General features: G+C 38.3%; 1 protein-coding gene and 1 long non-coding RNA gene across 2 annotated transcripts; both read left to right on the forward strand.

Annotated features, from left to right (window-relative positions):
- The first annotated feature begins 16,716 nt into the window (after positions 1–16,716).
- Positions 16,717–22,245, forward strand: LOC109240285 (aldehyde dehydrogenase family 3 member F1). Its single transcript, XM_019406913.1, has 10 exons — positions 16,717–17,036; positions 18,791–18,859; positions 19,558–19,654; positions 19,899–20,105; positions 20,289–20,413; positions 20,712–20,816; positions 20,926–21,098; positions 21,170–21,260; positions 21,406–21,555; positions 21,661–22,245. The coding sequence occupies exons 1-10, from the start codon at positions 16,848–16,850 to the stop codon at positions 21,919–21,921; spliced, it is 1,467 nt and encodes a 488-aa protein (XP_019262458.1). The 5' UTR covers positions 16,717–16,847; the 3' UTR covers positions 21,922–22,245.
- A 1,563-nt stretch (positions 22,246–23,808) lies between these two features.
- Positions 23,809–26,829, forward strand: LOC109240280. Its single transcript, XR_002070040.1, has 3 exons — positions 23,809–24,186; positions 25,484–25,791; positions 26,559–26,829. It is a non-coding gene; the product is annotated as an uncharacterized LOC109240280 (long non-coding RNA).

The following is a 26,829-nucleotide window of genomic DNA, read 5'->3' on the forward strand; positions in this document are numbered from 1 at the left end:
CGAAATCTCAATTTTGCCAATTCAAGCCTAAACCTTCCACTGACTCCCAAAATGCATTCCGATCACGCTCCCAAGTCTCAAATCACCTAACGGAGCTAACCAAATCATAAAAATTTCGATCCGAGATCATATACAAACAAGTCAAATATTGGTCAAACCTTTCAATTTTCAAGCTTCAAACTTGGAACTGTTTTTTCAAATTCATTCCGATTACCCTGAAAGCCAAAACCAACGATTTACATAAGTCATAATACACCACACGGGGCAAGTCATGCTCGAGAACTGGCGAGCAATGTGCAAAAGCTCAAAACGACCGGTCGGGTCATTACAATATATATATATATATATATATATATATATATATATATATATATATATANCCTAGACCAACATCAGCCACAGAGATTCGGCGTTTCTTGGGGTTGGCAGGCTACTACAGACGGTTCGTGGAGGGATTTTCATCTATTGCAGCCCCGATNCGGATGAGTGTGAGGCGAGCTTTCAGAAGCTCAAGACAGCTCTGACTACGGCACCGGTGTTGGTTTTGCCCATAGGATCAGGGCCTTATACAGTTATTGTGATGCTTCCCGTATTGGGCTTGGTGCAGTGTTGATGCAGGATGGCAAGGTCATTGCCTATGCTTCAAGGCAGTTGAAGATTCATGAGAAGAACTATCTAGTGCATGATTTAGAGTTGGCAGCCATAGTTCACGCATTGAAGATTTGGAGGCATTATTTGTATGGCGTGGCGTGTGAGGTGTTCACTGATCACAAGAGTCTTCAATACCTGTTCAAGCAAAAGGAGTTGAATTTGAGGCAAAGGAGATGGTTGGAATTGTTGAAGGATTATGATGTCACCATTTTATATCATCCGGGGAAGGCTAATGTGGTGGCCGATGCTTTGAGTAGGAAGTCAGCCAGTATGGGCAGTCTTGCTTATATTCCGATCAGTCAGAGGCTGCTTGCTTTGGATGTTCAGGCTTTGGCCAATAGATTTGTGAGACCGGATATTTCTGAGCCTAGCCGAGTATTAGCTTGCACGGTCGCTCGTTCTTCATTATTGGAGCGTATCCGTGATCGGCAGTTTGATGATCCCCTTTTGTGTGTCCTTAGAGACACGGTGCAGCGAGGAGGTGCCAAGCAGGTTACCTTAGATGCGGATGGAGTTTTGAGATTGCAGGGGCGAGTTTGTGTGCCTAATGTGGATGGGCTTCAAGAGTAGATTTTAGAGGAAGCCCATAGTTCCAGGTACTCTATTCATCCAGGCGCCGCGAAGATGTATCAGGATTTGCGACAGCATTATTGGTGGCATAGAATGAAGAAGGATATTGTGGCATATGTGGCACGGTGTTTGAATTGTTAGCAGGTTAAGTATGAGCATCAGAGGCCTGGTGGCTTATTTCAGAGGATTGAGCTTCCCGAGTGGAAGTGGGAGAGGATCACAATGGACTTCGTTACTGGACTTCCGTTGACCCGGAAGAAGTTCGATGCAGTTTGGGTCATTGTGGATAGGCTGACCAAGTCAGCGCATTGCATTCCTGTGGCAGTCTCCTATTCATCCGAGAGATTAGCTGAGATTTATATCCGGGAGATTGTTCGCCTTCATGGTGTGCCGGCGTCTATCATTTTGGACCGGGGTACGCAGTTTACCTCGCACTTCTGGGGAGTAGTCCAGCGAGAGTTGGGCACACGGGTCGAGTTGAGCACAGCATTTCATCCCCAGATGGACGGTCAGTCCGAGCGGACTATTCAAATTTTGGAGGATATGCTCCGGGCTTGTGTTATTGACTTTGGAGGTTCGTGGCATTAGTTCTTGCCTTTAGCGGAGTTTGCCTACAACAACAACTACCAGTCGAGCATCCAGATGGCTCCTTATGAGGCTTTATATGGTAGGCGGTGTCGGTCTCCGATTGGATGGTTCGAGCCGGGAGAGGCTCGGTTGATAGGTACGGATTTGGTTCAGGAGGCCTTGGACAAGGTCCAGATCATTCAGGATAGGCTTCGTTCGGCTCAGTCTAGGCAAAAGAGCTATGCAGATCGTAAGGTTCGAGATGTAGCTTTCATGGTTGGTGAGCGGGTATTGCTCCGAGTGTCGCCTATGAAGGGCGTGATGAGATTTGGGAAGAAGGGCAAGCTTAGCCCTAGTCATTGGCCCGTTCGAGATTCTTAATCGAGTGGGAGAGGTGGCTTATAGACTTGCATTTCCGCCTAGCTTATCAGCCGTGCATCCATTTTTTCATGTATCCATGCTTCGGAGGTATCACGGAGATCCAGCCCACGTGTTAGACTTCAGTACTGTCCAGTTGGACAAGGACTTGTCTTATGAGGAGGAGCCGGTAGGTATTCTGGACCGGCAGGTTCGTCAGTTGAGATCCAAGAGTTTTCCTTCTGTTCGTGTTCAGTGGAGAGGTCAGCCTCCTGAGGCATCGACTTGGGAGTCCGAATCCGACATGCGGAGTCGTTATCCTCATCTTTTTCCCAACTCAGGTACTTCTTTCTTTTGTCCGTTCGAGGACGAACGGTTGTTTTAGAGGTGGAGAATGTGACGACCCAAAGGGTCATCACCTGTTTTCTTACTTATTCCGTGCTTCCGAGGCCTTGAAAACCTCATTTAGGGTTGCATCGATTTGCGTGCGCAGTCCGGGCGCGTAGCCGGAAAGCTTAAATATGAATTCTGCGAGAAAAATGCTAAATTTGGATATTAAATTGATTAAATTCGACTTCGGTCAGCATTTTGGGCAAACGGACCTGGACCCGTGATTTGACGGTCCCGGAGGGTCCGTAGGAAAATATGGGACTTGGGCATATGCCCGGAATCGAATTCCGAGGTCCCAAGCCCGAGGAATGAATTTTTGTGTGAAATTATTTTCTAGAAATTATTAAGGAAAATTGAAATGAAAATTGATTAGAACGTGTTGATATCGGGCCCATATTTTCGTTCCGGCGCCCGGTACAGGTCTTATATGTGATTTAAGATATTTCTGTGAAGTTTGGTTGAAATCGGACATCATTTGATGTGTTTTGGACTATAAGTTCTAAATTTGAAAGTTTATGAAGTTTGAAGAAAAACTATTGATTTTGAGGTTTGATTCATTGTTTTAATGTTATTTTGGCGATTTGATCGCACGATTAAGTTCGTAGGATGTCGTTGAGTTAGTGTATGTGTTTGGTTAGGAGCCCCGAGGGCTCGGGAGTGTTTCGGAGGTGTTTCCGGGGTGGTTTTGGACTTGGCAAAATTGCAGAAAATCTGCAACAGGTGCACAGACCTTTTCTTCTTCGCGTTCGCACACTCTATCTCGCGTTCGCGTTGCCTTAGCCCCCCTTCTTCGCGTTCGCATACCATATCTCGCAATCGCGTAAGCTTATTGCCCTCACTCATCGCGTTCGCATAAGTCCTCACGCGTTCGCGTAGGCCAAATCTTGGACCCCAGTATTTTCCTCTTCGCGTTCGCACTCTTCCCCTCGCGAACGCGTGTCTTGCCAGCTCCTACCCTTCGCGAACGTGACCCTCCTATCGCGAACGCGAAGGGAAAGTTTTGCCCAGTTATATTTAATTTTCAGAACAGTGTGGTCGCGACTTCTTCATAAAAACATCCGAGTTTCTGCTTCTCCAAGGTCCTTAGGCATCCATTGAAGCTTCCTTTCATCAAGATCTCTTGGGTTAGTAAATCCCAACTCGTTTTCTTCATTTTCCATCATTATTTATTGAATTCCTAAGCTTAAATCATGTAATTTAGGGTAGAAAATGGGGGAAATGGGTAGAACTAGGGCTTTTTACTTTTTCTTGATTTAGACCTCGTTTTGAGGTCGAATTTGAGAATAAATTATATAGTCGGGCTCGTGGGTGAATGGGGGATTTGTTTTGTGGTCCGAACCTCGTGTTTTGACCAAGCGGGCCCGGGCGCGATTCTGGGATTTTGGGAAGAAAGCTTGGAAACCTATAATTAGACATTGGGTTTGATTTGTTTAGCATATATTGATATTATGAAGTCATTATTGTATAGATTTGAATGAGTTGGGGCCGAATTCGAGAGGAAAGCAGTTGTTGTGGATTGATTTGGGCCGTGGAAGTTGAGGTAAGTGTTTGGTTTAACCCTAGCTTGAGGGAATAGGAGTTAAGTCTTATTTGATGCTTGCTAATTGTCGAGTACGATGTATAGGCATGGTGACGAGTATCTATACATTGGTGTCTAGCATGACCGTGAGTCCTTATCTTGCGAATAGTTTGGTTGTTGACATGCTTTCCATTCTTAATTGATGACTTCTATATGCTGTAAAGACCTTGTGAAAGAAATTGTGATCTTGAAACTTCGTGGAGCATTGGCTCGGCTTGACATACAAATTGTGAAGGTATATGAGATAAGTAACTCCCTGGAGCGTGGGCTCAAGTGATAATGTGAAATATGAGATGAAAGTGAAAGAAAGAGAAGAGTTAATGATTTATTCCCTTGCCGGGACGTTGTGGTTATTGATGTTATACCCTTGTCGGGTTTTATTTGTTGGTTTGTGTACCCTTGCCGGGGCTTCTATTTTTGTTTTATTATTTCTCTTACCCTTGTTTGTGATTGTTGATTGGGTGAGGAAGAGTGTTAAAGCACGAAGGGTGATGCCGTGCATTGAATGATATTTGTGGATCGGGTTGTGCGCCGCAACAATGTTAAAAGATATGGATCGGGTTGCACGTCGCAACAATGATACTTATGGATCGGGTTGCGCGCCGCAACAATGTTAAAAGATATGGATCGGGTTGCACGCCGCAACAATGATACTTATGGATCGGGTTGCACGCCGCAACAATGATATTTATGGATCGGGTTGCACGCCGCAACAGTGTTGTTATACATTGGGATCGGGTTGCGCACCACAACAATTATTGATGCAAGTGTGGTTATTTTGGGGATTAGTTTCGTGTCCGCTGTAAATTCCAAGCTGCCCTTAGATTGTATTCTGGATTTACTATTAATATTGTTTTCTCCCCACAGCATGCTCCCCCTCCCATATTGTTTACTTGTCTTGTATTTTCGATTCCGCTGTATATATATAACTGTACAGGATTATGTAGTAGTCCAGTCTAGCCTCGTCACTACTTCGCCGGGGTTAGGCTAGACACTTACCAGCACATGGGGTCGGTTGTGCTGATGCTACACTCTGTGCTATTTGCACAGGTCCAGGTTTCGAGCAGCAGCAGCATTAGTACGGGAGCAGGCCTTCAGTCCAGCGAGACCTGAGGTAGCCTTGCAGGCGTCCGCAGGCCCGGCGTCTCCCTTATTCTCTCTTTTTAGTCTGTTGCCTCCTTGTATTCGAGACAAACAGCTTATGTGTTCTTTCAGACATTTGTATTTAGTATTTCTTAGCAGTTCGTGAGTATTGTGACACCAGTCTTGGGTAGAGGCTTATATTGACTATTCCGCATTTTGATTCAGTTTCTATAATTAAGACTTCCGCTACTATTCTATTTCGTTATTTTTATATTGTTGCCATAAATTGTTAAAAAGGACTATGTTGTAAACGAAAGGTAATTAAATTTGTCTTGCCTAGCTTCTACGAGTAGGCGCCATCACGACTCCCGAGGGTGGGGAATCCGGGTCGTGACAGTAGATCAAGATATCATCAATAAACCCAATCACGAATGAATCCAGATAAGGCTTGAACACCCAGTTCATCAAATCCAAAATAAATGCTGCTGGGGTGTTTGTCAGCCCAAATGACATCACTAGAAACTCATAATGCCCGTACCGATTCTGAAAAGTAGTCTTAGGGACATCGGATGCCCTACTCCTTAACTGATGGTAGCCAGACCTCAAATCAATCTTCGAAAACACCTTGGCACCCTGAAGCTGATCAAATAAGTCATCAATCCTCAGCAACAAATATTTGTTCTTGGTGGTGACTTTGTTCAACTACCGATAATCTATGCAAATCCTCATCGATCCATCCTTTTTCTTCTCAAACAACACAGGCGCACCCCAAGGCGAGACACTAGGTCTAATGGAGCCCTTATCAAGCAAATCTTGGAACTGCTCCTTCAATTCTTTCAACTCTGGCGGGGCCATGCGGTTTGGCGGAATAGAAATGGGCTGAGTGCCCAGAGCCAAATCAATACAGAAGTCAATATCCCTGTCGGGTGGCATCCCCGGCAAGTCTGTAGGAAACACCTCTGGAAACTCTCGAACAACTAGCACTGAATCCATGGAAGGAACCTCCGCACTGGAATTACGGACATAAGCCAAATAAGCTAGACACCCCTTCTCGACCATATGTCGAGCCTTCACATAAGAGATTACCCTACTGGTAGAATGGCCAGGAGTTCCTCTCCACTCTAATCGAGGAAACCCCAACAGGGCTAAGGTCACCATCTTGGCGTGTCAATTCCATATAGCATGATAAGGTGACAACTAATCCATACCCAAAATGACATCAAAATCAACCATATAGAGAAGTAGAAGATCTACACTAGTCTCAGCACCCCAAATGATAACCACACACAAACGATAAACATGATCTACAACAATAGAATCTCCCACAGGTGTGGACACATACATAGGAGCACTCAAAAAATCACGAGGCACAACTAAATATGAAGCAAAATAGGATGACACATACAAATAAGTGGAATCCGGATCAAATAGAACTGAAGCATCTCTACTGCAAACTGAAATAGTACCTGTGATAACAACAGCAGATGACTCTGCCTCAGGCCTGGCTGGGAAAGCATAACATCGGGGCTAGGCCCCACCACTCTGAACCACGTCCCTAGGATGACCTCCTGCTGGCTGGTCTCTACCTCTAGCGGCCTGACCTCCACCTATAACGGCCTGACCTATACCTCTAACAGCCTGACCTCTACCTCTACCTGCCTGACCCTACATCTACCTGGCTGCGCGAGCGGTGGTGCACCTGGTGCCAGAATCATGGCACGAGAACTCTACTGTGGCGTACCGCCCAATAATCTCGAACAGGTCCTCCTGATATGCCCAAAACCACCACACTCAAAACATCCACCCTGATGCTGTGGCTGCTAAAACTGAGACTGGCCCGAACTGGCCGGATGACCACGATAGTAACTCTGAATAGGAGGTGCATTGATAGGAGTTGGCGGTGCACTGTAGGCTGGCTGTCCAGAATGAGGCATGTAAGAGCCATGACTACCGGAAGCACTGTGGGATGCCTAAAGCGCTGAATGATATGGCCTGGAAGGATGACCCATACCAAAAGTACCCCTACCTTCAAATGAGGCGCCGCTAAATCCGCCGGAATGACGAGGCCTCTTATCAAACCCCTGCCCTCTCTCCTGTGAAAGAACATCCTCGATCCAACTGGCGACATTGGTAGCCGTCAGTAATGAAATCTCACTCCCGATCTCCATGGCCATCTGCAACTTGATAGGATGAGCGAGTCCCTCAATAAACCTCCTCACCTTCTCTCTCTCTCTCTCTCTCAGTAGGAAGCAAAAGAATAGGATGACGGGCTAAATCCACTAAGTGGGTCTCGTATTGGGTGACTGACATGTCGCCCTGCTGGAGGTGCTCGAACTACCTGCGGTAGCTCTCTCTCTAAGTGATAGGAAGGAACTTCTCAAGAAATATCTGAGAGAACCGGTCCCAAGTAAGAGTAGGCGATCCGTCTGGTCTGGTAGATACATAATCCTTCAACTATCTCTTGGCGGAACCCGTCATCTGAAATACACCAAAGTCAACCCCATTGGTCTCAACTATACCCATGTTTCGCAACACCTCATGACAACGGTTAAGATAATCCTATGGGTCCTCAGAAGATGCTCCACTGAAGTGATCTGGGAAGAGCTTGGTAAACTTGTTCGATCTCAATAAGCCCTCAGAAGACATGGCATGACCATCACCGCAACAGCTGGCTGAACTACCCCAACTGGCTGAGCTGCTAGAGTATGATATTGGGGAGCCATCTCCTCCAGTGTGTGAGTAGCGGGAGTCTGTGCTCCTCCCCCAACCTGAGAGACGGCTGATACCATAGAAAATGTACCGGCATGGGCCACACTCTCCATAAGGCCCACCAAACGGACCAAAGCATCCTGAAGCACTAGGGTGGTGATGAACCCCTCCGGGACCTGAGCTGGTCCGACAGGCGCAGTTTGGGCTGGAACCTCCTCATCAAACTCTAACTGAGGCTCCACCGCTGGTGCTGCTGCTCGAGCTTTGGGCTAAGCTCTACCCCTGCCTCGGCCTCTGGCACGGCCTCGGCCTCGACCTCTACCCCTCGTAGGAGCTGCTGCTGGGGGCTCCGACTACTGTCCAACTGAAGATGTGGTACGTGTCTCGCCATCTGCGAGAGAACAGAATAGAAGGGTTCAATCAGTAATGATAGAACAAAATCGCACGACAGAGAAGAATAGAAGTGAAACTGTTCCTAACTCCACAGCCTCTAGAAGATAAGTACGGACATCTCCGTACCGATCCTCTAGACTCTACTAAGTTTGCTCGTGACTCGTGAGACCTATGTAACCTAAGGCTTTTATACAAACTTGTCACGACCTGGAATTCCCACCGTCGGGACCACGGTAGCGCCTAACATTTCACTTGCTAGGCAAGCCAACATTAGAACAATTTATCTTGTTTTAACAGTTCAAAATTTAATAATGAAGAAGAACTAATTTAACTGCAATAATCCAAAGTAAATAATGCGGAAGCTAAAACAGCCAAACGTTTAATACATCCCTGAACCCGGTGTCACAATTGCACAAGCTACTAGAATAGTACATACAAGGGTTTGAAATAATATAAAGCTGTCCGAAAAGAAGATATACATCTAAATAAAAAAAAAGAAGGGGACTCCAGGAGCTGCAGGTGCTGAGCAGCTGTACCTCAAGTCTCCGTACGCTGTCCGATCCGAGCTCACTGATAACCGCTATTGGGACCGACTCCAAAATCTGCACAAAAAGTGCAGAGTGTAGTATGAGTACAACCAACCCCATGTACTCTGTAAGTGCCGAGCCTAACCTCGACGAAGTAGTGACAAGGCTAAGGCGGGTCACTTACATTACAACCTGTACGCAGTATATAATAATGATAGAAAATGGAAATACAGAACAAGATTTAACAGTCAACTGAAAATAATAACTATAGCCTCAAGAAATGAACCAGCGTCGTCCAGAATATCCAATCCTTAGTACTAGAAATGAGAATACCGAAAACCAAACAGAGCTCAAGAAATGAAAACACATAGGTTGTTGCAGCGCGCAACCCGATCCCACCGTACAACACAAAAGCCTCCCATATTTCACCGTAATAACATCAGCACAAAGATAATATATAAATATGTCGCGACGCGCAACCCGATCCCACCATATATCAATGTCAGTATCATAATTCACCATTATTTTACCATATCAATCCACCCTTATTCCACCTATTGCGGTGTGCAACCCGATCCCACCGTACAACACAATTTTACCCTTATTACACCTACTGCGGCATGCAGCCCCATCCCACCATATCAGTACAAACTACTCAATGTGCACAGTCAAATCAACAGTTTCAACCACAAAAACCTTTACGATCAATAAATACCAAACTGAACCAAAAAGGAAACCTTGTACAGTAGAGGAATCTATACAAGTAATACTACACAGCGAGACCAATCCAGAACTTGACAATTAGAAGGTGCAAGTAAGTCAATTTTAAGCAAATAGCAGGGAATCCTGAAACCATAAAAAGAGCTAACATCATTAACATGAGAAAATATTGATTAACAGGTAGCAGTTAAGTATGGAAAGCATTTAGAGCATATAACAGTTAAGGCAGGGAAAGAAATAATCAAGAAAAAGCGGAAATCAGAGAAAACTGATAATTCGGCGACGTATAAGTACTCGTCACCTCGCATATACGCTGCTCACATGAGAATCACATAGCAGAAAGTCCGAGGGTTCCTAATTCCTTCAAGTCAAGGTTAGACACAACACTTACCTCGCTCCAAAGACCACTCAAAGCTCAACCACAGCTTTGCCTTACAAACAAGCCTCCGAACCAACAATAACTATCAAATTACCAACCAAACGATTCAAAATAAGCCTTAGGAATCACCTACGATTGCAAAAGATTCAATTTGGATCATTATTGAAAAAGTCAACTCCCGGGCCCGCTTGGTCCAAACCCGAAATTCGGACTAGAACCCGATTACCCATTCACCCCCGAGCCCGGTTATGTAATTTACTTTTGGAATCCGATCCCAATTTGAGATCTAAATCCTAATTTTACAAAAATTCCTAATTCTACCCAAACCCCCAAATTTCCAGCATGAAAACACTAGATTTTAGGTTAAAGAACTTGTGAAATGTAAGATTGAAAGAAAATAGGTTAGAATCACTTACCAATGATTAGGGGAAGAAATGGTCTTGGAAAAATCGCCCCTAGGATTTTCTTGTTTGAAAATTTGAAGAATGAGTGAAAATCCCGTTTTCTAACTATTTGGTTAGTTGCGGATATCGCATTTGCGACCTGAGGTTCGCAAATGCGATCCCGCAAACGCGAACATTTCTTCGCAAATGCGAAGAGTGACCTGAGCCTGTTGCCTTCGCAAATGTGAACCAGTGTTCGCAAATACGGACAAGTGAGGATCGCAAATGCGACCAAAACTTCGCAATTGCGAAGGTCCACCCCCCAGCTCACTGCTCGTAAATGCGATAGTCTTCGCAAATACGAGACTCACATTTGCGAGCCAGACCTCGCAAATGCTAAGTCTGCAGATCTGATACAATAGCTGCTATATTTTCTAAGTTCAAAACACTTCGGCCTATCCGAAACTCACCCGAGCCCTCGATTCTCCAAACAAAACATGCACACGAGTTCTAAAACATCATATGAACTTGCTCGCGCGATCAAATCGCCAAAATAACACCTAGAACTATGAATTGAACACCAAATCAAATGAAATTTTCAAGAAAACTTTAAAACTTCTATTTTCTCAACCGGACGTCCGATTCACGTCAAACCAACTCCGTTTCTCACCAAATTTGACAGACAAGTCATAAATATAATAATGGACTTGTACCGGGTTCCGGAATCAAAATACGGACCCGATATCAACAAGACCAAACATTATTTAATTCTTAAAAATCATTAAACTTTCAATTTTCAATAAAAAATCATAACTCGAGCTAGGGACCTCCGAATTCGATTTTGGGCATACTCCCAGGTTCCATATTTCGATACGAACCCACCAGGACCATCAAAACACGAATCCGGGTCCGTTTGTCCAAAACGTTGACCAAAGTCAACTCAAATGAATTTTTAAGGCAAAATTCTTATTTTTATCAATTTTTAACATATAAGCCTTCCGAAAAAATACCCGGACCGCGCACGCAAATCGAGAAAGGTAAAAAATGGAATATTTAAGGCTTCGGAACACAGAATTAGGTTCTAAAGCATAAGATGACCTATCAGGTCATCACATTATCTTTACATATCAACCTTTGTCTTTTTATTTTATTTAATTTTACTTTTTAAAAATCATGATAATTTTCTATCTATATAGATATAGAGAATAAGAGAGCGAAACTTAAGTATATGCATATGCACACACTCAGATGCATACATATATACATACTTAATGCATGTAATATTTAAATAACAATCATAAAAAAATAGTGTTAGATTTTGCAAAAAAATTATTAAAAGAATATTTTACTTATATTGTTAATGAATTTAAGTAAGAATCTATATTAAGACAGAAAATTATTTAAACTATAGATAAAATGTCTAGGTTAAAAATAAAATATTATTCTATATAATATTAAAAAAAAGTATTATTTAGATGGAGAATTAAAAATATAAAGGGCAAAATTAATATTGCATAGGATAATAGGGAAAGAATGACTATTGTTCAAAATTAAGGGGGAGTTTGATTTTTAGAGCAAAGTTGGAGGGTTTAAATGATTTTCACTCTCAAGTCAAGACATATCAGTCAGCTCCATTATTATAAGAAATAATGCCTCTTGATATAATTCAGTTCACACCTCACAGCCAAGTGCAAACTAACTACAATCAAGATTGTCGGAAAGATATGAATACGTTCAAGCTAATAGACGTTTGAATTTCGAAAAGATAAAAAAGAATGGAAGTTTGAATTTAAATCATTCAAATATGTGCATTTTTTTACTTTCCGTCATTTATTTGCTAAAATAATAAATTTGAATGATTTTGATCTTCTACAAATCTGATATTATTAAGACAATCTTTTGTTTTTTTACTGATACGTTCACTCAAATATTCATAGTGAAGGTAAGATTTTACCCAATACTCTATCCAATTCAATCACACAATTAATATCACAATTAGTCTCCCGCGCATAACCATCGCCAACTACCACCAGTGACCACCTCTAACGCCAGTCACCACATGTTTACCCGTAAAACGGTACAGTTAAATTTATTAAGTGGTTTATACACGAGCAAATTAATTTAATCCTAAAATGATAAATAAACAAGATTAAAAGTAAGACTTAGCGATTATGATTGAAGGAAAATGACAAGCCTGGCTTCGAGAACAGCGTCTTTGAGGACAGAAAAGAGAATAATATAAAAGAGCAAATAAAGTTGTTTAATTGAGAGTGAAAGTAGAATATAGCATAAGTTTTGCCAAGAATTTTGTGTTTTACAATGGCTACTGAACCTGTTGTTTATAGTTATACTTAGGGGAACAAGATCCTAGGATCAAGCCCCACTTAAATGATAATAAAGGAGCCATTGATGAATATATAACGGCATGACACGGATGCAAATATTCTTTGCAACGCCTGCCTATTTAATGATAGAGAATATTCTTCATTGAATGATATTCAATGTCAAACATTCTAACTGCTCCCGTTGACCAGGCTCCCTTCGCGGTTTATCCCATACCAACTGCAGTTATTGTTCTTGTTACTGGTAGTTACTTGATTCGCCTTTTACTTGTCTTCGATTCCACGTGGCATGGTATCATTCGACCATTTATTACGAACCAAATTTACCCTATACACCAGGCACAACCTACCATTGCACAATTACCATCGCCGCTAGGCACCTCACCAATCACAACTAGCACCAGTCCATCTCACAACCCTCATCACCAACTTGGTAGTTTTTAGAGTGTGTCCCATCAGACAAATAGTTTTTATAACACTATATAAATTAAAATTTTGCTGTAATATTTTCTTGTATATATTTTAATTTATACTCCTCCATTTTAATTTATACGTCTTACTTTTAATTAGTAAATTTTAAAAATAATATTATATTTTTATATTTAATATTTTTAGATTTTTAGTATTCTCATTTTTTTCTTAATGACAGTTCGATATAAGAATGATTTGACATGTTTAATACCACAATATTCAATGAGTATTTTTTGTACGTTATAAATATATTTAATTTAAGATTATAAAAAGTTAGAAAATCTTCTTTACAGTCTTAAAAGCCAATTAAAACACAAAGTTAGATATCTTAACTTTAAGTAAAATAAACAAGTCTATATATCCACCTTCAAAAAATCAAAAATAGTGGTAATTGGTTTTTCCTTTTCTACTATTTGTGATGTGGTATTGCCAGTTGTTTCTTCAACCGTAATATTAATTGCAATCTGAGTTTTATACTCCACCAAACAAGTAGTTTGAGGCATTCAAGACTTTTGACTCTTGAATCAAAGTGGATATAAGTACATTAATCATTTATTGCTGGAGGGGCCTATGAGATTAAGCGTGGGAGATACCGCTGCATCTTGCTAGTAATGCTTGCCGGCGTAACTTTTTCTAGGTCATAAACTATCTTTTTTTTTTTTTTTTGCCCTCCGGTATCCGGTACCCGCAGGAGCCCGACTATATTCCATACCCAGGGCTCGAACTCGAGACTTCTGGTTAAGGGAGGAACAGTCTTATCCACTGCACCACATCCTTTGGTGGTGGTCATAAACTATCTAAATCAAACATATTTTTGAGATTCTTTTTGTTTGTGATATTTATAATTTCAGACGGAAAGTTATACTTAAAAATAACCAAGTACTCCAGATAATTTATTAGAAGTTGCTCATATGGTTAAACAAAGTCTAAAGAACAAAATGAAATCTATCAAACAAGAGAATTCAATACCATCCAAATGTTCGATTGTAAAGTACATTTTTTAGCATGATTAAAAAATTAATGAATTAAAAAACATAGTACACGATATAGAGACAGAGAAATTAGATTGTAATTTAGTGATTACAACTCCGGTTTCACTGTACGTAGGTGCACAGTTCGAATTCCATAATAGGCTGTTCCTCTTCATCTTGTATATTTTCCTCTCTGACTACTATTTAGGAGTTCACTCCATCCAAAAACATATACTTAAAAAGTAAAAATATATTCTCGAAAGAAATACATGAAAAAAATTAACGATATTCTTTATTATATCTATATATGAAGGAAATCATCGAATTCTTTTGACATTTTCACTTTATGTGACGTTGTTAGTCACAATAAAGACATACTCTAATTAATCTTTCTATCTTATATTTGTTTGACCAAAAAGTATTAAGCCTTTTGATTAAACCAATTAATGATGAGAAGAGGGGTGAATCTTAGTTAAGAATAATAAAATCTAGACCAAATGTTAGATGAAGTAGACAAGATGAACGACGTTAGCTAATATGTTTGAGCTGATTAAATGCTCATAAATGCAACAATATAAATGTACAATCGAATATAAATAAATGCGGCTAGCATAACAAAAGAAAGTTACTACCCAATTATTGTAAGATTCTGAAAGCTCCTTCCTCTGACAACCACGTGGGAAGAGGGAAATAATAGGAGGTTGAGGAATCTTTGGATCTTGTGAATATAACACCAAAAATGTATGCTCGAGTAATGTAATCAATGAATAAGACAACTTTTGTATATTCTTTCAGGTCAACCTTTTACAAAGTGTTCTTTCTTATAAAAGTCCATATCCCCTTTTTGTTCTCTATCTCTTCCTATTTATAAGGGATATTTCCTAAAAACCCTAAAAAGTACAAAGCAGGAATATTCCTTGTGTCCATATTTGAACCTATGCTACCGTTATTTCCTCATCTCAGCTGCCCGTCTTTGGCATCAACCGTCTTGAAAGCAACCCTTAGTTGTTATACCATGATCGACCCCGTCTTTTGTCTTGTTTATCCTTTACTGCCGAGTCGCCAAATTTAGACCTATACAATATTTCTCTATTTTCGAAAGGAGGTGCGAAAAAATCAAGACGTCTCAAGTAAAGTCACATTGATTGTAAAGTTATGTTCGACGTAATTACTAAATTTTCTATTTACCATGGTGTAGGGGAAACTCGACAGTCTTTACCAATAATCATCTACTATTTTCAAGTAACCACTTAAAGAGGAAAAAATAGTTGTAGTATCTTATTGATCAAACCAATGTGTTCAATGTTGTTGCTAATTTCTTTTCCCTGACAAATGTATCGACAATACAGCTGTGTCATAAATTTTTGCAAATTTGTCTTTTATAGTCTTTAGTCTAGCAGCCCACATCATCCTAAAACGGTGTTGAAACATTATCCCCAACGAATTGCACAACACTACAAATTAACAACATGAGTATATAGTATTTTAGGCAACCAAGAAAAATAAAAAAATAGAGAGGGTAGTGTATACATAGACAATGAAACTTAAAAAAGATAATGTGCAAGGCGAATTCAGGATTTTAAGACAATGGGTGTATACTTGTTATAATATTACTAAATATTTTTGAGTGCTTTATGACATATTAATATTTTTGCATATTATTCAAAGAGATAACTATAATCTTGCTAATCTAAATTTGTGTTTGTCATTAATATTATTACTTATAATCTGACAATCATTACATAATATTTGTCTTAATATAAAATTCAAAATAAAATGGGATGGTAATGCTAACGATAATTTAATACTATAAAAATTAAAACTTGTGCAAATTTTATGGCTAAAATTAAGAAGTATGAAAATATCAAAAAGCTCTTGGGGCATAGGACGTGTTCTATATGCTTGACTTGCTTATCCAAAAAAAGAAAAGTATATTTTATCCTAAAATTTGGAAAAGAATTCAATAATTTGATTAGAATTCAAATATGTTTAAGCAATAATTTAGGATAAAAATATTTAAGCAAATCTCATAATGAACTTAGATCTTATTGTTACATAAATTAGTTATAATAAAATTAATTTATAATGGTTCAAGATAAAGATAAATCTCAATTGAAGTAAGCAGTAGTTTAATCTCGCACTTCTTAAGTTGTTGTTTAGCATGAAGACTTGGAGAAGAATATAAGAATATGAAAAAGGATAAGAAGGGAATAAAAGTACAATTAAAAAAAAAGCTATGAAGTACAAACTAAATATGTGGTATTATATTAATGTGTGTCCAAGGGCTCGACCGGAGGTAACCAATGCTAATTTTACTCGGTAAGAGGAAGGATGGATGTGTCTCATATTTCCTAATATGCCCCTGATAATGTGTACACAAACCTTATTTTATATGTAGAAAGGTGATTGCAATTAGGGCTGTGCATAATTTGGTAAATACCGAATTACAAAACTGAAAGTTCTGGTATTTGGTATTTGATATTTTGGTATTTGGTATGATATTTGGTTTAAATTTTAAAAAATATTAATATTATGTATGGTATTTGATATTTTAAAATGAATACCGAAATATATATTATATCACACAACTTGGTGGAAGAATATAAATATACTTAATGCTTGCAGAAGACCAGAGGGCAACAGCAAAGCAAAATTAGTGGAGAAAGGACAGATGCTGCATGTGGGAGTTCCTTAATAAAAACTGATCGAATTGGGGAAAAAAGAGTTGTTTGTACGTTTGAGTAAATTTGAAGAAATGGATAGAGTCGAAGAAATGTTAGGTGAAGTGAGAACAACATTCAAGGGAGGAAGAACAAGAGGGGTTGAATGGAGGAAAGCTCAGCTTCAAGCCCTTCTCAAACTCCTTGCTGAAAATGAAGATAAAATTTTCGAAGCACTCAGACAGGATCTTGGAAAGCATCCTGTTGAAGCTTACCGTGATGAAGTCAGTACCTACTATCTCTCTCTTTTTTTCCATAAATATAAAATAAAAAATCTCTTCAACTGATTTATGCACCTAGTTTTATTTCGTTCACTGTTAACGTCTGTGAGCCCAGTTCAAACTTTTAAGAGTGCAAAATTAGCACAAAGTAAGTTGATATCTGTATGTAAATGGCTAAAACGATCCAAAGATACTCTTTAACATTACGGTGTAATAGTCAAAATAGCACGGTATAGCCAGTTTTCGGACCGGTCATTCAAAAATAGTCAGTTTTTACTATGTCAATGAAAAATAGCCACTATTTTGCTACAACACAGACCGGTCCAGAATAATATACTGGAGTTCGGTGCACCTGTGTATGAACTCCAGCATATTATGCTGCACCGGTATACTTTGCTGGCTCCAGTATATATAATATACTGGAGACTGGAGCGCCGGTGCTCCAAACTCCAGTATATTATGCTGGACCGGTATACTTGCTGGAACTCCAGTATATTATGCTGGAGTTCTAGTGTACTTATGCTGGAACTCCAGCATATCATATGCTGGAGTTCTAGTGTACTTATGCTGGAACTCCAGCATATCATATGCTGGAGTTCCAGTACTCCAGCAAATCATATGCTGGAGTTCCAGTACTCCAGCAAATCATATGCTGGAGTTCCAGTATGCTTATCCTGGAACTCCAGTATAATATGCTGGAGTTCAAGTATAATATGCTGGAACTCCAGCATAATATACTGGCGTACTTTCCGGAGTTCTGAACAGTGTTTTCGCTCAGATTTATCTTTACATGAAAAGTGACTAAATTTCGATTACTTTTGAAACTGGGCTATTTTTGAACGACCAGTTGTAAATCTGGCTATTTTTAAAGTCCGCTTTTGGCCAAACCTCTAAGTAAGTTGATATCATTTTTTTTTCTATTTTCCACGTGAGACTTTGTTCGTATACACCCAACAGAATTATTAGTTGTTTCCTGAAACTGAAGGTTGGATTATTTGAATGTGATATGTGGATGCTAAAAATCCAACAATTATGAAGAACAGTGCACTAGCAGCTTGAATAGAAAGTGAACCGTAAAAAAAGATAGAAAAAGTAGAGAATGAAAGCTATAAAGATCATAGTGATGAGATGATCCCGGAGGCTATAACGGATAACAACTGGTAACAAACAGTTGTTCCAATAGAGGCATCGAGTCAAGTGGTAAGAAGAGCTGAGCTAAGAGCGAAGGTGTAAGGAAGCGGTAGAGCTCAGTAGAGTGTAGTTGGGCGAGAATTTGATTATCCCAGATGTTGAGGGGAGCCCCTTTATTAGAGGACCTCAAATAGTACCTAGGGTTGAAATTTGAAAACGATTCCTCATTTGTAACCTCTTGATTTGTGGGAGATGGTTGCACGAATCTTTGAATCCGATGAGAAACGTAGAGCAGTAACGGTTGTTTTGGATTTAATCCGAAGTGGAGATGTGGAGCAGGCAGGTATATTTGGGTGGGAGGGCCTGATAAGTGGTAGGCACGCTGGTCAGGCATCCCGGGACTTTGTGTCTTCTGAATTCTGATTTGCACATGCTGAGCTAGTTGATCCTACCTCAGGAGTAGGACCAAGATTAACCACTACTCCTATAGTGATCAACCTATCGTGCCAGAGGAATGGCATATACACTTGCAATTCATATTATCAAAGAGATTTAGACAATAAAATTTGGTGTATTTAATTAGTGATTCATCATATGACCAGAGTTTGGTTTTCCACTCATTTCAGGTTGGGGTGGTGAAGAAATCAGCTACCAATGCTTTCCGCAGTGTTGAGAAGTGGATGGCCCCTCAAAAGGTTTGTAATTCTGCCCTTTCCCCCCTGAGAAATAAATAAAATTATCCTTAACTGTTAAAGCAATCTTCGGAAATCATCTTCGATGTTATATCCTTAATAATAGGTTGTGGATGTTGGTTGTAACAACTTCTCTTCCTTTCTGTCTTGAATAAGTATGTTAGCTACTGTAGAAACAGGTATTGTCATTTTTTACAACTGTCCTTGTTTAGATTACTATTGATGTTTGAAACAGTTTACAGAGACAAGCAGGCCCAGATTTTTTTTGAAAAAGACTTTGAAGGAAACAGATCTAGAATTGATCTGCTCTGTTACTAATTAGTCTGTTAAGTAGTAGCAACAGGAGTTGCATTACATCCGCCAAAAAACTGTGTCAATAACATATTAGTATAATGAACAATCTGCAGTTTCAAATGAATTGCTCAAAACGAATCAGTCCAGAAGTAACAATGAAGTAAACCTTGTGATACTACGACCTTATTGAGATATAAAAATGAGCTTATTGCAGTATGCTATTACTCTTTGTGCGTGAAAGCTGGTAAATATATCTTATGTCTACTTGCTTCTTGGTCATCTAACCAGCAAGTTAAAGTTCAAGTTGTTCGTTTGTCCATGTCTCTCAGTCATTTGACAACTACTTGTATTATCTATAATTTATAAACTAAGGTGTTGAGCAGCTACTGATGATGCTATATTAGCAGGGCCGGATACCATTAGTTTTCTTTCCTGCAAGAGGGGCAGTAGTATCAGAGCCACTTGGAGTAGTACTCATATTTGCATCCTGGAATTTTCCCATCTGTGAGTAAAATCTTTTTTACTACTACTGTAACTGTCCCTTCTCTTCTTTGCTTCTTGCGGAGAAATATTGGCCATTGTACAATTAAACTAATTCCTTTAACTAGGTATCAATATGACTAATTCAGGAACAAAAGTAGTATCGATTTTATACTATTCCATTATTCGATTGACATCTGCTAGGTTCTCTTAGCTGGTTATCCACAACTGTGGCGTTGTATTTATTAGTTTGCTATTTCATCTGCAGCCCTAGCATTAGACCCAGTGATTGGAGCAATTTCGGCTGGAAACGCAGTTGTCCTCAAACCTTCAGATGTAGCACCAAAATGCTCCTCTTTTCTAGCCAATACAATACCTCTTTACTTGGATCCAGAAGCTATTAAAGTTGTCGAAGGTGGAAAAGACATATCAGAACAGCTATTGCAGCTAAAATGGGATAAGATATTTTTTACAGGTATGTATAGCTTTAGCCATTTTTTTTCCTGTAATCTTTCTCATGTTTGGAAGGAGCATTTTGCAGGAGGACATTCAGCAATTATGATTTATGAATAATTAAGAAGTGACCTAGAATAAAGAGTTGTTAGATATGAACAGCCCCTTTGTGCTGATGATGTAATTCCGGCCTCCTGTTTTGCAGGTAGTCCACAAGTTGCGCGCCTCATAATGTCAGCAGCTGCGAAGCACTTAACACCTGTAACTCTAGAACTGGGTGGAAAATGTCCGACCATCCTTGACACTCTATCAAATTCCTCCGATTTACAGGTTTCCAGTGGTTAAATATCCTCTAAAACAATAATGATTACTTCATGTTTCATCTAAAAAGAAAGTTAAGCTATAAACTTTAAGGGGTCAAGGCATCTCCCATAAGGAACAACTTTATTTGTTGCAAACTAAAGGAAAATGACATAAAGTTAAGAGTATAATTGGATATTTTTGTCCTACGTCGTTGCACCAAAGTTATGGGTCGCGTTATAGAGAGGAGTAGAGTTGAGGGGAGTAGAGTATCCAATTAATTCAGGCCGTATTCATGTTTTGCTCACAGTATAATGTTGGTTTTCAGGTGGCTGTCAAAAGGATAGCGGGTGGCAAGTGGGGACCATGCAACGGACAAGCATGCATAGGAATCGATTATGTGCTCGTGGAAACACAATTTGCTTCAGTTCTGGTATTAATGGCAGCATGAGCTGTTATATTGATCTTTTCATTTATTCTGTTGTCTTTTTGAGGCAGATAGTGTAGCCACCTATTTATTGTTGTAGTTTCTGGTATTCCAGATCGAACTATTGAAGAAGTTCATCAAGAAATTTTATGGTGAAAACCTGAAAACTTTGGAAAATCTCGCCAGAATCGTGAACAAACACCACTTCAAAAGAGTACATAACCTTCTGAAAGATCCGAATGTTGCAGCAACCGTTGTTTATGGAGGCTCAGTAGATGAGGAAAATATGTAATCCTCTGTATCCTCTTATACTATTTCTTACACACCGTGTTCCTCATTTTATTTGATGAATTTGTCAGGGTTATTGAGCCAACAATCTTGTTGAATCCTCCCTTGGATGCTGAGATCATGACTGAAGAAATATTTGGCCCGTTGCTTCCGATCATCACAGTAAGGCCAAACTGATTCTCAAACAATATCATTGAAGTTTTTCACTTCCGAAACGTTATCTTTGCTTTCAAACTTGACTCTGGATTCACTTTATCAGAAAATCTCCTCGAGAAAATGTCTGACAGGAAAATGGTTATTTTAACAGCTGAATAATATTGAAGAAAGCATTCAGTTCATAAACTCGAGGCCAAAACCTCTCGCAATATATGCATTTACCAAGAATGATTCGTTAAAGGAGAAGATCTTGCAGGAAACATCTTCTGGAAGTCTGACTTTCAATGATGCTATAGTTCAGGTATGAAGCTCCGCCTCTCCTCTTTCAAATATATCCTCACCCCTCAGTTAAATATAAGCAGAAAAGGATATGTTGATTTACTTGGTTATAATTTTGCAATGTCAGTTTTTAGCTGACACATTACCATTCGGAGGCGTTGGTCAGAGTGGGTTCGGACGTTACCATGGGAAGTTCTCTTTTGATACATTCAGTCATGAAAAAGCAGTTTTACATAGGAGCTTCTTAATTGAGTTGGAACCAAGGTATCCTCCATGGAATGATTTCAAGATGGACTTTGTCAGATTGGCTTACGATTTTGACTATGTTGGTCTTGTCCTACTCTTGCTGGGGTTGAGAGGATTATTCAGAAGAAACCCAAGGCAGTAGAAGATGAAATCTTCTCAGTCAAATAAGGGTAATCCATCAAACAAAGTGCCTTAACCAATCATAAAGAAAAGCTAAAATGTTGTCACTTGCTTACCCCTATGGGAAGTTGGTTTTTAAAACTAATTTACAATTTTCCTTTGTTTTCCAGAAATCTATTGAAGTGGTTTTATTTGCCTCTCTACTTGCCTATCAAGCATATAATAGACATAAGTAAATTAAGTGATTGTTCAGTAAACAATGATATAGGCTTTTGAATTGCTTTCGCTCTTTATTTTTTTGGCTAAGACAAACTACTAAAGCAATTTACAGTAAAGTTACCTACTAGAATTGCAGCTTACTTTCTGGTGTGATTCCGTGAAACCTGCAGAAGAAAGAAACATAGTTGCTGTATAGACTGCTGCCAGGGATTTGGAATTATGATTGTGTTTCATTCTAATAAAAGAATAGACAAAGAGGGTGTTTGGCTAAGCTTATAAGCTGGTCAAACTAGCTTATAAGTACTTTTTGGCTTATCTACGCGTTTGGTAAAGTTAAAAGTGCTTATAAATCAAAAATAAGCTAAAAGTCATAAGCTGGTCACCCCAAGCTTATGAATTTTTAGCTTATAAGCACTTTAAGTTTGACCAAGATTTTTACTATTTTAACCTTAAAGTATTTCTTTTTAGAACAAAACTCCTACATCGATACTCACTGCCTCAAGTATTCAACTTAAACCCCCCCCCCCCCTCCCCCCCTCTTCAAGTCTGCAATTCTCATTGACTATTTAAGATAAGCAAATTCTCTATTCCTTTGTATACTTATATCTATGTGATTGTGTATTAATTTTTGAACTGTATGTAATAAATGAGGACATATCAAATTTTTAGTGTATTGCTTTCTAAGTGTTGTGGTGATGAAGACAATGTTTGTTTCTATTCAAATAATTTGTCCTATTTAGGTTTTTTTTACTGAGAAATTTTTAACAATTTATTAATTATTATAACTTATGATTATATGCTTATCATAAAATAAATTATATTTATCATAAAAATTATCTTATCTAAGCACAGTTGTATTTAAAATAAAATGACAAATAGAATATTTTGTATTTGAATCGATCTGGAATCTAAAATTTTGAATAAATTACGCCATTATAAGGGTAAACATTTCTAAGGTTATTTAAGTCATTTTAACAGAAAAAGAACTTATCAGCACTTTTTTATCAAATACTGCAGCAGTTTATTATCAATTTCAGCACTTTTATCCAAATACATAACTGCTTATTTATTGAATCAGTTTCAGCACTTAAAAGTGATTTTCAGGCTCAAAAGAAATGTACAAGACAGTTCCCACTTACGGCTAAGTTTTGAATTCACATAACTTCCAACTCCAACTTAGATGGGATTAAAGATGAGGAGGCGTCGTTATATTTTGTGGTTTCTGAGAAGAGATCACGATAAAAATGTAGTAATGGCTAATCTGGATGTCTGGATTCCACATCTTCCTGGATTCTTATTCCCTATAAATTATGTAGAAATAAATTATTCTCTGCGGTGAGATTACTCTTGTAAAGCTTTCCTTATATTTTTCAGTCTTCTAGAGTTTTCAATTGGGGTTTTTGTCCCCATTTCCTATTAACAATCTATTGATATCTATCTATTAATAAAAGCAGAGGCATAAGCCCCCTTTTTTTTGACAAGTGGCAGCATAAAAATAAGACATTTGGCCCTTTAGGACATAACTCCACAAAAATAGGAACTAATCTATTATTTAAGTAAAAAATCTCATATAAACTACAGTTATTTTACTTTTAAATAATTACAACGGTAGAAGCATCCTATTAGACTTCTCTTTGGGGGAAATCTCCTACAATATTTAATACTCTACTTTTGTCAACTAAGTATTTTAGGTTTTTTTTTTTTAAACAAGTAACTGCATCTACTTGTGAATGTGAATACCCACGTTTTTTAGATTTTATCTAAACCTATGCTATCTAAACCTACGCACGATCGGTAACCATCTTGAACTGCTCAAAACTGACTATACCAACTTATATATTTTCCACTGATACTCTATACATAAACCAAAGGCAGGCGTATATCAGAAATTCAACAAAACTATAGGATTCTACAAATTATGGCTACTCACACTGATTTCAGCAAGGATATAACAATTTCGAAAATGCAATGGAAATTGAAAGTTCGGGTTGTTCGTCTGTGGGAAGTCCCGGATCGTTACAATTCAGACACTACTTTCTCCATTGAATTGGTTCTACAAGATGAAAAGGTATTAAACATGCATTTGTTTTGCGTCTCTATTTTTAAGTAGCAAAATCTGGAATTGTTGTTACACTCTTCACACATTTTTAAAGCTACTTTCTCGATTGGTTCTACAAGATTAGAAGATACTACAACAATTCACTTTTTGGTCTTACAATATTTTCATTGCAACAGTATATATAAATATATGTTGGTTTTCTTTTTTGCTTGCACTGTTTTGGTACTTAGCCGTTCTCTCTTTCTCGCTGTTTTTTTTCTCTCCTTCAGTTTCAGAAAAAGCTTATCTCCTTTCATTGCTTCAGTGTTTTTGCACCTCTGCACATGTTGTCTCTGTTCATTCCACTTTTTCCTTTTTGTTTAACATAATTTGAATGCTCTTAACTTTTTGGCTATTTTGCTCATTCATGCCTTCTTTTGAATCTCTACCTGTTTTTATCGAAACAATATTGAAAATACCAACTTCTTTTATTACCGGAGAAAAAATATCAAAAATTTCGTTCTCCGTTGTTAAGTTATGAGTTGTTCGTTCTAAGTTCAGCTATATGTATGTATTTAATGTGATTTCTTTGAAGGGCGATCGGATACAAGCTTCTATTGGCAAGACTATGCTGCATCTTTTCAAAACACAACTTAATGAGCTTGGATTATATGTTATGGCGAACTTTTTCGTTTATCAAAATAAAGAGGAGTTCAAAACCACAAAACATAACTTAAGGCTCACATTTACTCAATGGACAACCGTGGCTGAAACATTTGATCCACTTTTCCCAATGAATGTCTTTGATCTGCGGCCATATGACCAATTGATAAATAAGGTTGATGTGGACGAGACTGAATTATTCGGTAAAAATAGCTTTTACCTCAAAATTCTAATAATGATCTTTTTCTGCCCCTCATTTTAATATCTTCTTATTAGTTAGATGTGATTTGAGAAATTGTCGGTTTTAGTAAGGTAAAAATGCACATACAAACTGGAGTTTCTAGGAAGTTTATGAATGTCGAACTAGAAGATGATGAGTAAGAATAAATACTCAATCTACTGCTTATTAATGGATTTGGCAATTCCATCAACTAAAATTTATATATCTATTTTTATTTGTTAGGAGGAACAAGTTGTCTGCTATATTCTGGGGCGAATTTGTTGATAAAGTTGTACCTCACCTGCTAAGTGCTAACAATCAACCTATTGTTGTTGTTATGCAGCCTATAAAAGCACATAAATTTCAATGTAAAATTATATTATTAACATGTCTTTATTTGATGAAAAGTTATTCATTACATCTAATACATACGTTGTTTTGCAGATTCATATTCTGTGCGCAATACTTGGAATAAATCGAAGCTGTGGATTAATCCAAATTTTCCTCAATCTGAGGAGTTTAAAACACTGTTTAATATACATATTTTTCCCACCAACTATACTCAAATCTATTTTTGAACTATACATCTGATTGTTTTACTCTTTCTTTAATACAGTTTACTTTCTGTTAGAGGTAATTACTCTGAAAGGTTGACTCAAACCATCTCTCAACAAAGCTACTCCGTCTCGGATGAATTAGCAAAAGGCGTTGTTCAAGTTAAAACAATTGGCGAATTAATGGAGTCCATGGAAGTAAGTAAACTATCTTGTGCATAATTATAACTATTTTGCTAATATGTTTTATCTGTCATGAAACCTTTTTTCATTGTTTGTATTGTTGTATAAGAAAAATTAACTATGCTATAGGAAGCTACGGACTCATTATTAATTTTTTTTTTACATTATTGATTCTTTAAGTTAAATGATTTGCAGGTATCTATCTATTAAGCACCGTAGTAACATTACAAAATTTTTAAGCTTAAGCAGATGGGAAGAAATCACCTAGCTTAAGTTTACCGTTTTCTCTATGGTGAATGGATTTCTTGAAACTAAACTCTTAGAGTTTTCTATGTCAGTCAACTTTTGCCACGAATCGTCATCTTATATTTATTTACTTAACAGCCAAGCTGCAAAAGGAGCTTCAAGAAGAGAAGCTAAGAGACTAGAAACGGTGACAATGAGTCTGTAATGACTAAAGCTAACTTGATATTAAGATAATAAAGATGCTGATCTCCATACTTCTATTGATTTCTAGAGAAAACCATTATATTTTGAGCTTTTCTCAGCATTACGTACAATGAATGGTAAGCATTTACAAAATCAAATTTTATGAGAATGGGAATGAACCTGTGGGTTTGTAACAGAGTAGTAAAGAGGAGATGGTGTATGGAAGACACTGTCACATCCATCAAAAGCAGCATCAAATGAACCTTCTTCTAATAGGTTTGCTTTGAACAAAGCAATAGGAAGTAAAGGTTTACTAATGAACCTCATTTTTTATTTTATTTTTAAATTTGTAGGGCTCTACTGAAGATAACGAGTTGATCGATATTGCAAACACACCTGCCAAGATAGGTACAGCTATTGCCGCAACAGTGGTTGAAGAAGATCCGAATGCACAATTGTCTGGAAATAAGATCAAGAGAGTGTTTAAAAAGAAGAAAACAACATAAGGTGTTTGCATATGTAACAGTTGGAGAAACCAAACACGGTCTTAAAAGTTAGTTTAGTAGTTTTATTAGTTATGAACAACATATTTGTATCATTTCATGTTTTCCCTGCTACCGAACT

This window comes from Nicotiana attenuata, unplaced genomic scaffold (genome assembly GCF_001879085.1).
Source record: "Nicotiana attenuata strain UT unplaced genomic scaffold, NIATTr2, whole genome shotgun sequence".
Classification (NCBI taxonomy): domain Eukaryota; kingdom Viridiplantae; phylum Streptophyta; class Magnoliopsida; order Solanales; family Solanaceae; genus Nicotiana; species Nicotiana attenuata.

What these genes read in the sequence shown, in the direction of transcription:
- LOC109240285 (XM_019406913.1), top strand. Translation starts at nt 16,848, where the DNA reads ATGGATAGAGTCGAAGAAATGTTAGGTGAAGTGAGAACAACATTCAAG. An exon ending in AGTGGATGGCCCCTCAAAAG is followed by an intron (nt 18,860 to 19,557) that starts GTTTGTAATTCT and finishes CTATATTAGCAG; the next exon opens with GGCCGGATACCATTAGTTTT. An exon ending in CGTTGCTTCCGATCATCACA is followed by an intron (nt 21,261 to 21,405) that starts GTAAGGCCAAAC and finishes TTATTTTAACAG; the next exon opens with CTGAATAATATTGAAGAAAG.